The 13625-nt window shown below is 42.8% G+C and overlaps 1 protein-coding gene across 1 annotated transcript in view; it reads right to left on the reverse strand.

Moving 5' to 3' along the window:
- NUDT12 (nudix hydrolase 12) overlaps positions 1 to 13625 on the reverse strand; it is a 42342-nt gene that overhangs the window by 15388 nt on the left and 13329 nt on the right. Inside the window, exons 3-5 of the mRNA XM_069752489.1 lie at positions 11765 to 12333; positions 10787 to 10954; positions 2240 to 2353 (exon numbers count right to left, since the gene is read on the reverse strand). Coding sequence (XP_069608590.1) covers positions 2240 to 2353; positions 10787 to 10954; positions 11765 to 12333 — 851 coding nt within the window. The remainder of the gene's footprint in view (positions 1 to 2239; positions 2354 to 10786; positions 10955 to 11764; positions 12334 to 13625) is intronic.

A 13625-nucleotide genomic window follows, 5' to 3' on the forward strand; every position in this document is an offset into this window, starting at 1 on the left:
TCACTGTGCCCCATAGCTGTGCTGTGCCATATACGGTGCTCTGCACCGTTCACTGTGCCCCATAGATGTTCCACATAAATTTGTGCCGCCGCTGCTGCTGCCGCAATAAAGAAAAAAAACCACATACTCACCTCCCTTGATTGCAGCTCCCGGCGTCTCGTTCCGGCGCCTCCATCTTCCCGGCGTCTCTGCTCTGACTGATCAGGCAGAGGGCGCCGCGCACACTATATGCGTCATCGCGCCCTCTGCCTGATCAGTCAGAGAGCGCAGACGCCGGGAAGATGGAGGCGCCGGCCGGGAAGATGGAGCGGCGCCCGGCGGCTGGAACGAGGACAGGTGAATATGCTATACTTACCTAGTCCTGGCGATCCTCGCGCTGTCCCCTCCTGTCTTCGGTGCCGCAGCTTCTTTCTCTATCAGCGGTCACCGGCACCGCTGATTAGAGAAATGAATAAGCGGCTCCGCCCCTATGGGAGGTGGAGCCGCTTATTCATTTCTGTAATGAGCGGTCCCACGTGACCGCTGAAGAGGGGAAGAAGCTGCAGCGCCGAAGCCCGTGGGACGGCAGGGACAGCGCGAGGATCGCTGGGACTAGGTAAGTATACCCCAGCGCCCTCACCCCCTCACCCGCCGACCCCACCGCTACCGTGACTCGAGTATAAGCCGAGGGGGGCACTTTCAGCCCAAAAATTTGGGCTGAAAATCTCGGCTTATACTCGAGTATATACGGTAATTAATAAAAGAAAAATACTTTAGTGAAATTGTATCCCCTTTTCATTACAATTGTATTAATTTAGGTCTCTTTCTCACTTCCGTCTTTCTTTTTCCGTCACAATCCATCGCTTTGTGAAAAAAACGGATACAGCAAATGTTGCTGCTGGATCAGTTTTTTTCTCATAAACTTGTATTAGAGACGGATTGCTCTCTCTCTTTTTACTATTGATGCTGCCTATGCAGCATCATTAGTAAAAAGATATAATGTAAAAATAATTTAAAAAAAAAAAATAGAAAATTGTGATATTCTTACCTTCCGGCGTCCCACACAGTTCCTGCAGCCTTCCCGATGCTCGCAATGCTGCCGGCAGCTCCGATTCCCAGTGATTCATAGCGAAATGACCCGATGATGTAGCGGTCTCACGAGACCGCTACGTCATCACAGGTCATTGTCTCACAAGGCATTACTGGGAATTGGAGCTGCCGGCAGCATCGCGAGTATCAAGAAGGCTGCAGGGGCTGCGCGGGACACCGGAAGGTAAGAATATCACGATTTTTATTTTTTTTATTATTATTATTTTCATCATGGGTTGTGTTGTGTATGTGTTTTCGCAGCGAAAAACCGTGGCGAAGACGCATACACAATGTGTGCACATAGCCTTCTAGGATGCACTGGAACCGTCAAAAAACGGCTCCAGTGCATCGTTTTTTTTTACAATCAGCACAGGATCCGTCTTTTCAACATTTTGATGGATCCTGTGCAGATTGTAAAAACGGAAGTGTGAAAGAGGCCTTAGAGTTTGTATAGTTTTGATTTCTTTACTTTCTCTAAGTTTTTTTTACACTTAATGTTCTTAAAGTTACAGAAGAACATTTCGAGGACAGGTCAAGAACATTTTAACATTATTATTTTTTTTTAAATGACTGATTTACCATGTTACTTGCGCTGACAAGTTGGCTCCAGTTACAGTTGCACTGGAACCTCATAACATGCACTCAGCAGAGCCGATTAGGGTCTGTTAATACACACTACTTGCCTAGAAGCTGTTGATCATGTAATTGCAGGATAGCGATATGACTGCTTCTTGATCTGAATACACAGCATTCATGAAGCGCTATCTATACAATAGATCTGAGACAAGAAACCATCTCATCCTTCTCTATGTAGAGAATGACTTTCTCTCAGATTGGCTTCATCTCCTGTAGCTGCATTATCTCTATAAAGCTTCAGACTCTGGAAGGATATTCAGAGACATCTTGGCAGAGTCATATGCAGACGTCTTAAGTGCTCTGTTGATCGTGTATAGTTAAATATAGGATGCAAAAAAAATGATAATATTTTCTGAAGTTGCATGGAGTGCAATGACATCTGTTCCTCTCCCTAGTGGGGCTCATGGTCTAATTTGCTTGACTCCCTAGATATCAGTATGTTTTTGTGTGTGGGAGTAAATTGATGCTGCGAAAACGGTTTCCATGTATATATATGAAACTATATTTAACATTAACATCTATATGATATATTTACCTGGTTCAATGAATCCTGCTAAACAAGAGAACATTCCAGAAGGAAAAATATTCTTTCTCCCCAGAAGACAGTGGTTTCCATCAGGGTGAACAATGAGCATTATCACCACAGGATCTGGATGTGGAAAAGTAGAAAAAGCAACAAATATTTAATATTCTATTTACTTCCTGCAATAACCTCTGTTATATTATTTACTTGTCCTGTTCACCTTTTTGCCCTCCCAAGAACACAGTATAGAACACATGCAGTCTTATAATACAGGTCTAAATATAATGTTCGGATATCAGAGAGGTTGGCCGGGCATATGATATTGATAAGCTATCTATAACAATATCAGATGGACGGAGGTCCAATACCGGAGATCCCTACCGATCAGCTGTAGCCAGCTCAGGCAGCAACCTGGATGAAAAAATGGATGAAGCTGCACAGCACAGCGCTGTTCAATGCGTAGCAGCCACTGAAGAGAACTGCAGATCTACTTCAATTTAAGAGAATATTAAACTGCTAGAGGTGATATAGAGGTGATCCGACAGCCGCTACTGCGCAGGTGCGAGTGACGCCATCTTGGAGGAGGAACTTTTTCTTCTCCAGCAAGATGGAAGCCGCTGGCACCTGCGCAGTAGCAGATAGCGGATCACCTCTATATACACTAATAGCTGTTACTGAGCAGGTGCGGTGGGCGCCATTTTAAAATTGATTAATTTTTTTGTACTATCTGAATAACATCAAGCACAGTTATTATTAGGACAGTAAAAATGTGATTATGCTGCAACGCAGGTGCCTGCAGAAGGGTTTCTTTTTTCTTCAGTATGTACATATATTCATTATATACTAGGGGGCAGGTCACTGAGGGATCAGTGACCTGTCAGCAGTCTGCATTATGAATGCTAAATTAGAGCACAAGATGAAGACTCTCCCCTCCACAGGCCGCCCCGAAGCACGAGCATATCATTAACACAAAACTGAAAATAAAGATTAAACAACAACCACAAGATGGATTTCATCAACCAAGGTATCATTTTAATCCGTATAATGGCGCCAACCTGACATTGTTTGTAGGTTACTGTGCACAATCCTGCTGACAAGTTCCCTTTAAATGTGAGCTACTCTGCAGTACTCAATAGTTTCCACTACTTATTATACCAAGTGGAGACTAAAACCAAGAGATGAATATGGAGGAAGGAATCTAGGAATTCTACATTCATCATATCTTTTTTATTTTATATTTTTAAGAAATACCCGTGGTGTAATATACATCTTTTATTCAATATAAAAACCCTACTTCCTGACAAACTAAAGCTCAGCAAGCTTCTTGGTATTACATGCTAAGCTGTGCAGTGAAGATTTCACCAAGACAGCTGCATGTAGCAGATCTGACATCTGGGTCCATTGCATCAAAATGAGAGACTATTTTCAATGCGATCAAAACGCATCATTTTCTCTAGTTTAGAGAGACTTTTCAGATATGATCCAAGAACATACACAGCACTTCGTTATGAAGCACTCCTGTACATTGTTCTCCTATCTAACCTCTTCCCGACTGCCAGTGGTTCATAAAAACAAATGTTTGTGTAATGTGCTGCTGCAGTGCAGTATAGTGCAACCTCCACCAGGGGGAGCTGGTGTGGGAAGAGAGGTTGTACACACAGCGTAGCAACACTGAATAGCAGCACAGGTGCCACAGGTAACGAAAGAGTAGTTAGACAAGCCAAGGTCATACACAGAGAGGTCAGCTCAGTACACAGGGGCAGTCAGAAGAATAGTCAGGGACAAACAAGAAGTCAGAGCCTACCGGGAATGTGGTAACCAAAACGTGAGACGTAAGACGAAGTCGGGGTACAAACCAGAGTCGAAGCCAGTCGGGGACTGTGGTATCAGAAAAGGAAAACCAGGGGCAAAGTCCAGAGATCAGATCGAGTCATACACGGGTACAGGCAGTCAGAGGCACACGGATCACTAGTACAGGTCAGGGGCTCAGGCCAGGAAGCAAGAACTATCACTAACACTGGTCAGCAGGCTGTGACGGACTGAAATAGCCCAGCTAGCTCCAGAATGAGGCTGAGAAGATTAACCCCTGCATGACCAGTCTCGAGAGAGGAAAGAAGAAAGTAAACTCCGGACTGGACCATGACAGTTTGATTACAGTTGGTGGTCTTGCAATGATCAGGCCCCTAGACACCTCCCAGCGCCGAGATTCTGGTGCAGAACGCTAGCTCTGCATCAGCGACATGATGGGAACCTGATTGGCTCAGTTCATGATTATGTTAGCCCTGTGTTATATTCTAGATGCCAAGATCAAGGGTGATAGCAGCATTTAGGAGATTGTGAGATGGAGTGGGTTCCCTCTCTCAGCTCTACGACACCCCCACAACTTGACCACGGGGAGCTGAGGGTTGTCATAGCAGCCGAAGGTGAAATAAAGACTTCTGGGTCTGCCAGCTACTGTGGCCTGTAAGTCCCAGCCAGCAACAGGCGATCTGCCAGTGTAAAGCCGACAGGTCTCATGCATTGCAATACAGCAATACAAAGGCGTTGCAATGCATGAGACCAGTGATTAGAGAAAGAAATGTTGAAGTCCCGTAAAAAAAAAAGTAATAAAAAAAAGCATTTTTTTTCTTAAATATAAAAAATAAATAAATCACTAAAAAAAGGAAAAGACATTATACCAGTAAATACATATGCTTATGTAAAAACAAAAATAAACAAAAAAGTACACGTCTGGTATTGCGGCATCTGTAACGACCAGATTTATCAAACTGTCACATTAGTCAAAACCTTCAGTGAACAACATAAAAAGTTTAATATAAAAGTGACAAAAAAACTATGCTTTTTCCTCATACTACCTCCCAAAAATTGGAATAAAAAGCGATAAAAAATGGCATGTGCCCGAAAAATGGTACCAATAAAAACATCAACTCAAAAACACCAGCCCTCACAAGATTGTCAGCAGAAATATAGTAAATATAGCTTTCAAAATATAATGATGCAAAGACATTTTTTATTTTGTATAAAAAGCGTTTTCTTAGTGTGTGATAGCAGCCAAAACATAAAAATTCAATATGAATTTGGTATTACTGAAATTACATCGACTCAAAAATTTTAGCTTGCTAATGACTTATACTTGACCTGCTGTTGATTTGTTTATTCTGACTCACAAATATCAGAGTACGGCTCTGCTCACATTAATCCTGCACTCTATGCTGAGCACTTACTTAGAAGCACCCTTGACCAAGTAGCTCCCCTCACCCTCAGAACCTCCAAAACACAGAGTGAAACGGCCCTGGCTCACATCGCAAACCCGATTTCTCCAGCGATGCTCTAGGTGTGCTGAAGACTTATGGAGGAAAACACGCCCACCAGAAGACTTCATACACTTCAAATTTATGTTAAGGACCTATAACTCTGCCCTTCACCTTGCCAAACAGACCTACAGTCATGGCCAAAAGTATTGACACCCCTGCAATTCTGTCAGATAATACTCATTTTCTTCCTGAAAATGATTGCAAACACAAATTATTTGGTATTATTATCTTTATCTAATTTGTCTTAAATGAAAAACACAAAAGAGAATGAAGCAAAAAGCAAAACATTGATCATTTCACACAAAACTCCAAAAATGGCCAGACAAAAGTATTGGCACCCTCAGCCTAATAATTGGTTGCACAACCTTTAGCCAAAATAACTGCAACCAACCGCTTCCGGTAACCATCAATGAGTTTCTTACAATGCTCTGCTGGAATTTTAGACCATTCTTCTTTGGCAAACTGCTCCAGGTCCCTGATATTTGAAGGGTGCCTTCTCCAAACTGCCATTTTTAGATCTCTCCACAGGTGTTCTATGGGATTCAGGTCTGGACTCATTGCTGGCCACCTTAGAAGTCTCCAGTGCTTTCTCTCAAACCATTTTCTAGTGCTTTTTGAAGTGTGTTTTGGGTCATTGTCCTGCTGGAAGACAGGAAAAAACAAAATCCAGCTCACCATACCGACATTCCCAAGAGCTCGGAAGACCCATGACCTCTGAGGGAGGCCCAGCTTTCTCACACTGGGCCCTACATTATGCTGCAAAATTTGTTGGTAGTCTTCAGACTTCATAATGCCATGCACACGATCAAGCAGTCCAGTGCCAGAGGCAGCAAAGCAACCCCAAAACATCAGGGAACCTCCGCCATGTTTGACTGTAGGGACCGTGTTCTTTTCTTTGAATGCCTCTTTTTTTCTCCTTTAACCTCTATCTTGATGCCTTTGCCCAAAAAGCTCTACTTTTGTCTCATCTGACCAGAGAACATTCTTCCAAAACGTTTTAAGCTTTTTCAGGTACGTTTTGGCAAACTCCAGCCTGGCTTTTTTATGTCTCGGGGTAAGAAGTGGGGTCTTCCTGGGTCTCCTACCATACAGTCCCTTTTCATTCAGACGCCGATGGATAGTACAGGTTGACACTGTTGTACCCTCGGACTGCAGGGCAGCTTGAACTTGTTTAGATGTTAGTCGAGGTTCATTATCCAACATCCCCACAATCTTGCGTGGAAATCTCTTGTCAATTTTTCTTTGAGTATTATCTGACAGAATTGCAGTGGTGTCAATAATTTTGGCCATGACTGTACTTCACCACCCTGATCTTTTCACTATCCAACAACCCCATGAAACTTTTTTAACACCTTTCACTCCCTCCTCAGGCCAAAAGCACAAAGCCCCTATCACAGACATTTGTGCTGATGACCTGGCCTCCCACTTTATAGAGAAAATAGACAATATCCATCAGGAAATCCACTCCCTATCACCAAGTTCAGTGACTCCCATCCGTCCCTGCATTTCCCCTGGCTCACTCTCCACATTCGATCCCATCACAGAAGAAGTCGTCTCCAGGCTCCTCTCTTCTTCTCGTCCGACTACATGCACCGCGACCCCATTCCCTAACACCTCCTCCAGTCTCTCTCTCCAGTCGTCACCACTCACCTAACTACAATCTTTAATCTCTCCCTCTCCTCTGGCATTTTCCCCTCCTCCTTCAAACACTCTATCATTACACCATTACTAAAAAAAACCCGGCTCTCGACCCATCCTGCACAAACGTCTCCAATCTCACCTTTATCTCTAAACTCTTGGAGCGCCTGATATACTCCCGCCTTACCCGTTACCTCTCCACTCACTCCCTCCTAAACCCTTCACAGTCCAGTTTCCGCCCCTTACATTCGACAGAAACTGCACTCATCAAAGTTACCAATGACCTTCTGACAGCACGTAACAGTGACCACTCTCTGCTCATTCTTCTCAACCTTTCTGCAGCTTTCAACACTGTTGACCACCCTCTCCTACTCTCTAGGCTCCAGTCACGTCTCACTAGGCATTAAGGACACTGCTCTCTCCTGGTTCTCCTCCTATCTTTCTGACTGCTCCTTCAGTGTTCTGTTCACTGGCTCCACTTCATCTCCTCTTCCTCTCACTGTTGGGGTGCCTCAGGGCTCAGTTCTTGGCCCCCTTCTCTTCTCCCTCTCCACGGCCCCAATTGGACAGACCATCAGCAGATTTGGCTTTCAGTCATCCCTCATTCCCTGACCTTACCCCCGCTGTACTACAGAACGCCACTGACTGTCTGTCTGCAGTCTCCAACATCATGTCCGCTCTCTATCTGAAACTCAACCTCTCCAAAACTGAACTACTTCTGCTCCCGCCATCTACTAACCTCCCTAAATCTGACATTTCCATCTCCGTGGGTAGCACCATAATAACACCCCAGCAGCAGGCGCGCTGTCTGGGTGTTATGTTTGACTCCGATCACTCCTTCACCTTCCATATACAATCACTTGCCTGCTTACACCTAAAGAACATCTCTAGAATCCGCCCTTTTCTCACCATGGAAACAACAAAAACCCTGTCGCCCTGATCCACTCCCGCCTGGACTACTGCAATGCTCTATTAATTGGCCTCCCCCTCACTCGACTTTCCCCTCTCCAGTCCATCCTTAATGCAGCAGCCAGGGTCGTCCATCTGGCTAATCATTACTCGGACGCGTCCGCTCTTCGCCAGTCATTACACTGGCTGCCCATTCATTACAGGATACAATTCAAAGTACTTGTTCTCACCCATAAAGCTCTCCACATTGCGGCACCCCCTTACATATCCTCCCTCATTTCTGTCTATCGGCCTAACAGACCACTGCGCTCTGCAAATGACATTCGACTAACCTCTGCACTAATTCGTACCTCCCACTCCCGACTCCAAGACTTCTCCCGTGCTGCGCCAATCCTCTGGAATGCTCTACCCCAAGATATTAGGACCATCCACAATATGCATAGTTTTAGGCGCTCGCTCAAAACACATTTGTTCAGAGCGGCCTACCACGTTCACTAATCAAAGTCATTTTATGTTTGTATGTGTGTAGCCCATTCACTATCTCCATCTATCCCCCACCCCCTGAAGATGGCTGGACCATCATTGTAAATACACACCTGTATTTGTATCTCATTGTAGATTGTAAGCTCTCACGAGAAGGGTCGTCTTATTTCGCTTTAATTATTGTATGGTTAACGTTGTTATTTATGACTATTGTGTTTGAAACTGTTAAACTGTAAAGCGCTGCGGAATATGTTGGCGCTATATAAAGATTATTATTATTTATTATTATTACCCCGCACTTACATTTACTCTGCAATATCCATTGCTGCTCGTTTCTGGAAAACACCCATGGAGTTAAAATCATCACTACACCTGTAGATAAATTCCCAGAGGGGTGTAATTTCCAAAATGATCGGGGATTCTGCTCTTCTGGCACTTAGGGGCTCGGTATATGGAGTCCGCAAACTGGTCTACAAAAAATTTGTTCTCTAAGAGTCAAATAGTGCTCCTTGCCTCCAGATTTTCATCATGTGGCTACGCAGTACTGCATAGCCACATATAGGGCATTGCTACATTCACCAGAAATTGGCGTACTCAGGAGAAAATGAACAGTACAATTTGTTAGGGAATTTCTTCGATTACCCCTTTTGAAATTACAAACTTGGAGCCAAACCAACATTTTAGTGGAAAAAATGGTAATTTTTCATTTTCTCAGCTCAATGTTATACAATTCTATGAATTCATTAAGTAAGGTGCGAAATGGCCTTAGTCCATCTGGTCTCTAGTCTCACCAGTTAATCTCCCCTTCAATCTGAACAACAGCACCTTACAATATCATTCATGCAATGGAATAAAGGACTGTATCTTCAATGATCAGGTGAGTGCTGCAATTCCTTTGTTCTCCTGACTGGATTATAAATTCTATGAATCGCCTGAGGGCTAAAAATGTTCACAGCTCCACCAGATGAATTCCTAGAGAGGTATAGTTTGCAAAATTGTGTCACTTGTGGGAAAAATGTGATTCTTTATTTTCATGGCTCAACGTTATAAAATTCAGTGAAGCACCTGCAGGCTGAAAGTGCTCACAACACCTCTAGATACATTCCCTGAGGGGTTGTTTTCCACCACATATGAGGTATTGAGGTAGTCAGGATAAAGTGCTCAACAAATTGTTTGGTTCATTTCATTTTCTTCTGTTACCCTTATGAAAATGAAAAATTTGGTGCTAAAGTCACATTTATTTGTCAAAAATGTGATTTTTCATTTTCACGGCTCAACGTTACAAAATTCTGTTAAGTACTCTCCAAAGTTGAAAGTTCTCTCCAAACATCTACATAAATTCCTTGAGGGGTGTAGTTTATGAAAAGCAGTCACTTGTGGGAGAATTCCTTTGTTTAGGCACATCAAGGGCTCTGCAAACGTAAGATAGCATCCATTATCTATTCCAACCAATTTTGCATTCAAAAGTCAAATGGCACTCCTTCTCTTCCAAGCTGTGCGCCCAAACAGCAGTTTTCCATCAAATATGGGGTATTGTCGCACTCAAGAGAAATTGCACAAGAAATTATAAGGTCGATTTTCTCCTGTTACACAAAATTTGAGGATAAAAAATGTTTTGGAAAAAGTTACATTTAAATTTTTCCCTTTCACATTGCTTTTTTTCCTGTGAAGCACCTGAAGGGTTAATAAACTCCTTGAATGTGGTTTTGAGCACTTTCAGGGGTGCAGTTTTTAAAGTGGTGTCAATTTAAAGTATTTTCTGTCACATATGCCCCTGAAAGTTACTACAAATATGATGTGGTTCCTAAAAAAAATTGGTTTTGTAAATGTTGTTGGAAAAATGAGAAATTGCTGATAAACGTTTAACCCTTCTGATTTCCTAGCAAAAAAAAAGTTTCTAAAATGATGCAGATGTAAATGTTATTTATTAGCTATTTTGTGTGATATAACTTTCTGGTTTAAGGGCATAAAAAATTAACGTTTGAAAATTGCATAATTTTCAAAATTTTGGTTCAAATTCTGATATTTTCACAAATAAATTTACCACTATCATGAAGTACGATATATCATGAAAAATACAATCTCAGAATCAAGGGGATCTGTGCAAGCGTTCCAACGTTATTACCACATAAAGTGACAGTGATCAGAATTGAAAAAAATTGGCTTGGTCAGGAAGGTGAAAACAGGCTATGGCGCAAAAGGGTTAAGCACTCACCCACTCTTGGGTATGACGTATTGTGGATTCCTTTTAGACTGGGGCATCCTTTCGTTACACATGTCCGCTTATATCCGCCTTCCTCAATTATTGCCTTACCACCACAAGTTGGACAGAATTTGTATCGATTGTGCCAGGCAAAGACAGATCGAGCTTGTGCCAAAATCCCTAAAAACAGAGAGAGCAGATAACGGGGAAACATTACTTTACAGCATTACACACTTCTATAAAAAATACACACGTGTTGTTAGTTAAGACAACAAGACCTTTTATGTGACAAAATGGTCTAATAAGTGGAGGCCCCACCCAAACTTGCTTGGCAGCTGTCGTGGCCTCAGTACTCAGTAGGCCGTAATGGCGAGTACTACAGACATGGGCAATCAACTCCAGGGTGGACTGCAGCGAGCAGCTTCTTCGTACCTCAGCATCACCAGTATCTCCAGTATTAAAACAGATAAACAGGGTGGACAGCGGTGTGAGCAGCTCCTTCTTACATTAGCACCACCAGTATTTCCAGAATTAGATCAGAAAGACAAGATGAACAGCAGTGTGAGCAGCTTCTTCTTACCTTACCACCACCAGTATCTCCAGTAATATAACAGAAAGACAAGGTGGACCGCAGTGTGAACAGCCTCTTCTCACTTTGAGCACCCCTGATATCATAAAGGGAGATGTTGGCGCTTCCTACCGTACATGCTCTATCCTATTAAGATTCTAGGAAGGGTTTCCATCAGTGTAAAAAGGCAGTGGCCATTTTTATTTATTACAGTGATTATCCATCTAGACAAAACAAGTATAGTATAGGAATTTAAGAATTAATCTGTATTAATATTCTATTTTCTTTTTTTTTTTAAGTCTAGAGTTACTGATAATCAAACCCCTTCCGGTTCCATTGACACCAGAATAATGCAATATCACAGCCCATACTGTATTGGTATGAAGAAACAATGTAAAATTAAGAGTTATTAACCCTTATACCTGCTTCAGTGCTGACCAGCTGCAGCAGGGCTGGCATTGGCGGCTGAAGAAAATAGCAGCCTTCAAATTTTCTCTCAAACTGATCTGTAGATAAATTTTCCACATTGAGGGCAAACCAGGCCACCAGTCCGTCTTCCTGTTCTGCTGAAAATGGATGATTTAATTGGGTTTCCACTCCAAGAAATATTAATGAGACCTCATCGGGCCTTGACAAGAATTCCTTCACATCATCATGCTGAAGTCTGCAGAGCTTGATTTCTGGCTCTTGTGCGCTATCTTTTGTACCAATTAGCGATACTAGAGGACATAGGTTGGAGAAAATGATGTACACTGAACTGGCATGTGTGTGCTTGGATTTTAACCAGTTAGTGTCTGTCCGTTTATCACTCCTTCTGTCCAGAAATGTACTGCTGAAATAATTCTCATGTTCCTCTTTAGTGTCCAACAAGAAATGAGGCTTCACTCCACCTTTTGCATTCGAGAGCAAGTTAACAATGTGTTTGTGACCCCAAAACTTGGCTATATCTAAAGCAGTCTGTCGGGATTTGTTCACTAATGTCTTGTCACACCTAAAAATAAACAAATGATAAGTTGCAGATACATATTTAATAGCTTCTTATGATCAGGATAATAATACATAAGACAGCAAAACCTTAGCTAACATCACATATGTTAGCAGCGAAGAGCATCTGTCCTTGTTTTTCATATGCAATCAATGATATATTATGATTTAGTCTAATAAGAAATGTAAAGTGTCAGAAAGCCATTTTTCCGGAAATTGAAAAAAATAGCAAATCCTAAAAAAGCCATAATCATACTGTTCTGCTGAAGCGACTTGTGCCCTAAACTCCAAATGTACTGCTAGTGAGAATGTACGACCACCGCTCTTATAGACAGAGAATAGGGCAGTGGTCGCACATGCTCACTACTGCTTTATTTACAGAGGGGACTTTAAAGGGGTTCCCATTACTTTTTCACCTCCCTGTTCTATATCATAGCTTTTCAAAACAATACCTTTTGTAATGTACTTGCATTAGATATATAGCTTCTATGAGAACATCTCAGCAGGGATCACATGGTACTAGACTGCGATGGAGATTCTTCTTCCTCCGCTGTAATGTCTGATACTTCATGTTTCCAGCACAGGAGTTATACACAAAGAAACAAAGTTGTCACTGTGCTGCTGGTGGTGGGTGTAGTGGTTTTGGATTAAATGACAGCTTCCATGAGTTGGCATCCTGAAGACACAATTAGGCAACGTTCACATTTGCGTTGTGCAGGGCTGCGTCGGCGACGCACAACGCAAACAAAAACGCATGCAAAACGCTGCGTTTTGTGACGCATGCGTTCATTTTTATAGCGCAAAAAAAATGCAACAAGCAGCGTCCTCTGCGCCCTGACGCTTGCGCCCAAAAAACGCATGCGTCACAAAACGCAACAAAACGCATGTCCATGCGCCCCCCATGTTAAATATAGGGGCGCATGGCGCATGCGTCGCCGCGGTTGCGCCCGATGCACCGCAAATGTGAACGTAGCCTTAGCCTGTCTCAAGCAAACTGAGCAGGCAGTCTGATTCAGCAGTAGAGCAGGGCTGACACCTTTGCTAGTGAAGTGCTGCCATCTGCATTTCAAAAGCAAAGGGGTTATGTAATCTAATCCATGTAAGGCTATTGCTTTAAAAGACTGGCTGAAATTTGCATAACAAACACAGTGCAGTGCATGTAATCATAGTAAAAGGAGGCATGGAGCAGGGAGGAGTTTGAGTGGAAAATGGATGGAGATTGAGAAGTGCTGGCTCACAGGCCAACGCAATGCATGATGGAACTTGTAGTATTAGAACACAGTAAGCCTGGGGACAGGA

Source organism: Ranitomeya imitator, chromosome 1 (genome assembly GCF_032444005.1).
Source record: "Ranitomeya imitator isolate aRanImi1 chromosome 1, aRanImi1.pri, whole genome shotgun sequence".
In the NCBI taxonomy this organism is placed as follows: domain Eukaryota; kingdom Metazoa; phylum Chordata; class Amphibia; order Anura; family Dendrobatidae; genus Ranitomeya; species Ranitomeya imitator.